The 3,803-nt window shown below is 39.1% G+C and overlaps 1 protein-coding gene across 4 annotated transcripts in view; it reads right to left on the reverse strand.

Moving 5' to 3' along the window:
* EFHC2 (EF-hand domain containing 2) overlaps nucleotides 1-3,803 on the reverse strand; it is a 98,663-nt gene that overhangs the window by 72,290 nt on the left and 22,570 nt on the right. For all 4 annotated transcript variants that reach the window (XM_019525377.1, XM_019525378.1, XM_019525381.1 and 1 more), the window contains one exon: nucleotides 1,504-1,727. In XM_019525377.1, the coding sequence (XP_019380922.1) occupies nucleotides 1,504-1,727 (224 nt within the window). The remainder of the gene's footprint in view (nucleotides 1-1,503; nucleotides 1,728-3,803) is intronic.

The following is a 3,803-nucleotide window of genomic DNA, read 5'->3' on the forward strand; positions in this document are numbered from 1 at the left end:
AAACCCCCCCCCCCCCCCCACCCCTTCCTGGTCGGCTGCAAAACCCCCACTGCTGTGGGACACTTCACCCACTCCACCAGTCTGAATTCACCAACTGTGCCTGCACCAAGCTTCTCCTCCTACTTATTTCATTTTTGTTCTTTTTCTGCCTCCTGCTGATTTAAACCTGCTTACCTGATAAAGAGAAGATGAACCTTTCTCAAAGTTGTCTTGAGCAGTCCAAACATAATAAAGCAAGCGATTTGCAGTTCACAGACTAGTCACAGGAAATTAAATCACAAAGCCACCTAGAATTTGCTCTAACTGGGTGCATCTACACATGCACAATTACTGCGCAGTATGGGCACGTGTCTACATGTGCACACCCATACTGCACAGTAAGTATGGTGATTTACACTGACTTGAGTGCAAATTTGATACCCGCATCATGCAGGTATCAAATTTATGTCCGATTAGTTACTGCACAGTAATGCATGTATAGACCAATTAGGTACTGTGCAGTAATGCCTTACTGTACAGTAATGCTCTGTATGTGGTTACCCTGGCATTATGATCCCAGACTACAGTTTAATGAATGCCATTCCATCTAATTTATTTCCCTGTGTAATTTCAATTTGCTATACTTCCTGTCCTAAAAAGCTATCAACTAATGGGCATCCTTCAATAGTTTCCATCCAGAGGAAGAGACAAATCCATGGAGAGCAAAATGGTTGTTATTTCTCCTTTACTTATTTTACATGGGATTTATGAGTTCCATTTGACATCTGTCAGGTGTCTTAAGATTGCCAGCTAAAAGGCAGTAAAGAAATGTAAATATTATACACATACAATGCACTGCAATACAACTTCTATTTTCACTGGATAATCTGCACAATAAATATTATCTTCTCAGTTCAAAGAACAACTGTTCAAAGCATTTTGTTTCATGCTTACAGCATTTATTTTCACTGGCCCACCAACTATTATTTACAGATGAAAACAATCTATCAAAATTCACAGTAGCTACATGTCTTGTAAGTATTAGCAGTTAAGGTCTGCTGAGGTACACAAACAAGTGAAAAGAAGAATGACTATAATAAAACTGAATCATGCTATAGAGCGCTGAGAGTAAATCATGTTATGTAGATGGTAAATATAATATTGCACAAGAATGTAAACACAGACGTTGAAGATAATTTCAATCCTTGGTTATTGTTTTTTCAGTAATAGATAAGAATAGTTTTATCAAACAAATACACATACTTTCATTATTTCACAAGGGACCTTCATCCTTGGTAATCCCCAAATGTTTCTAATGTTTCAAAGCAGATCTGCACTAAATTCATGTTTTCTTTTCTATTGTATAATTTTTATAGTAATTACAAAATTAATTTAATTAGTTTTCAATGCATTTTAATTTGTTTCAGAAGATCATATTATATATACATAAATGTTACATATTAATTTACACAAAAGATTTGTTGTTGTTGAAATGAGATTTTCACCATTACTGACTGGTCTCACCTTTTGCCGTTCCATAGTGTATGGGTCTTCTGGACGATATGCTGGAGGATTTAATCTTACTCCCATCTTCCTCAAAAAATTTTTTGTGAATTGATCACAATCTACAATTTTATATCTTCGCGCATAAAAGATGATGTCTGTGTTAATATTGAAATAGTCTATAGTATAGAACTGATCTTCATGAGGTGGTGGAAGTGGAATCCGATGGCGCCTGACAATAGTACCTGTTTAAAATACAATATTATAAAGATCACACTTCACATGAATCTAGGACATTGATATTATTTAATAAAAATGAAGAAGAACCTACATAAATATCAGAGATAGTGAGACAATTATTTCTTGTTCAGCAGAGGAATATAACACTGTAACAACACAATATAAAGCAGGATATTTTTTATCTAGAATACAAATACTGCACATTTATCACCTTTCAATGGATTGAAAATCAGTTCCAGCTACTAAGGTAACCATCCACACCAATGTGAAGGTAAAAAAAAATATTTTCCAAAACCAGGGCCCACCAGAAGTTACTGGAATAGATTTCTACCTGCAGAACCCAGGTCCTAGAATATAAATAGGAATTCCCCTAAATTGGCATTCTGGAGCTGCTGACTATCCAAAGCCTCTATTAAGAAGTTATAGCTGCTGCCCCTATTTTTAATGACCAGTAATTTTCTAAAAAAAAAAAAAAGAGAGAGAGAAAAATTATACAACAACTAAATGGCAAAATGGTGATGGAAGTGATGGAGATGCCTCAACTGGTTGTGCAGTCCCCATCTGCGTCTGGCAGATGCACAGCAGGTCATAGCCAGGCTGCTGCAGTGGGTAGAGGGTGCAGGGAACTCTCAGGGCTGCTGCAGCAGTCCAGCTGGCACAAGGGTAGTGTCCCCAGCTACCAATTGCCTGGGCCCCAGAAGCACCTGAGAGCAAGTAGCTCTGAGCTATTTGACAGGGCAGCTTTTTGTACTAGTGGGGCTAGGACAGGGCAGCTTTTTATACTGCTGGGGACAGCACAGGTGCTGGTCCCAGGCTCTAGCTGCCCCTGGCTACAGATCCAGGAAAGGTTATTTTGCCCCAGGTAGCACAATTTGCCCCACACCAAGTTGAATGTCTTGGCACGTGCACTGAGGCAAAAAGCCCCAACTCAAATTTGTACTGCTTCTATTTGAACTGCTGCAAGCGCACATGCTTGCACGTGTGGACGCACCCTACAGGGTAAAGAAAGAAGAGCAATTTCTCACTGGGCATGTCTACATGTGCAATTATTGTGACTAAATATACTCAGGCTCAATTTGAACTGGAGTAAACTAATCTCAAGGTGACAATCTACATGTGCTTTTAAACACAGTAATTTACTGTGCTTCCAAATACCACTTGTATCTGATGGGACTATCCAGCAGTGCAGTAAGTTAGTCTACTGTGGCCTAATAACCATGCATGTGTAGATGGTAATGCTTTACTGTGTAGCATATTAGTCTACTGAGAAGTAAAACATCTCATGTAGACATGCCCACTGCTACATAACCTTTAACTCTCGTCAGGAAAACTGCCTGAGCTATCAAGAATGTGGCTGTTGGGGAGGTGCCTTCATGTGAAGTTCATTAAGATGTCTGTTAACAGAACAATGACTTGGAGTCAATCTTATTTCCTGAGGAACTCATCTATATTCCAGGGCTATATTCTTAGAATTCATTATTAAATATTCACCCAAAGATGTTAAGATGTTAATTATTAATTACTCTTCCAAAATGTCATTTTCCCTCATTTTTTTTCAGAGGAATAAATAGGAAGATACATTCAAATTTTCATTACGTTTGCCTCTTAACATCCTGTCATAAATTTTAAACCAATTGTCTGACCTGAAATTTCACACATACTATATTTGGAATTTTGGCTATCAGTCTTTCATTGGAAATAAATATGGGCTTCTCTCTGGCTAGTTTAACTCCAGATTTGCATACTTACCCTACACCTGCTTAATGAACCAGTTCTCCAAATTTCAGAGATATTCTTCAGGGTTTAAAGGATACCAGTGTACCATCTGGGCACGTCTCCGTAAGTGGCAACGTGAGTTTCCCCGAGGACAATATGTGCCGAGCTGGCACCCGGGCTGGCCCCAGCAGCCTTACTTGGGTCTTGAGGGCTTCTGGAGGCTGTAGCCATGGCAATCAGGCAGCACAAAACCTGGTTGACAAGTAGAGTATGGCTTCAGTTGGCCATGCTCTGGTGTCCAGGTGCAGGGTGTTTTTTGACACCAAGATCTCTTGGTGTCAGAAAAACCTGCACCAAAAAAAAAA

This window comes from Gavialis gangeticus, unplaced genomic scaffold (assembly GCF_001723915.1).
Source record: "Gavialis gangeticus isolate Ggan-Ray unplaced genomic scaffold, GavGan_comp1, whole genome shotgun sequence".
NCBI classification, from domain to species: Eukaryota; Metazoa; Chordata; order Crocodylia; family Gavialidae; genus Gavialis; species Gavialis gangeticus.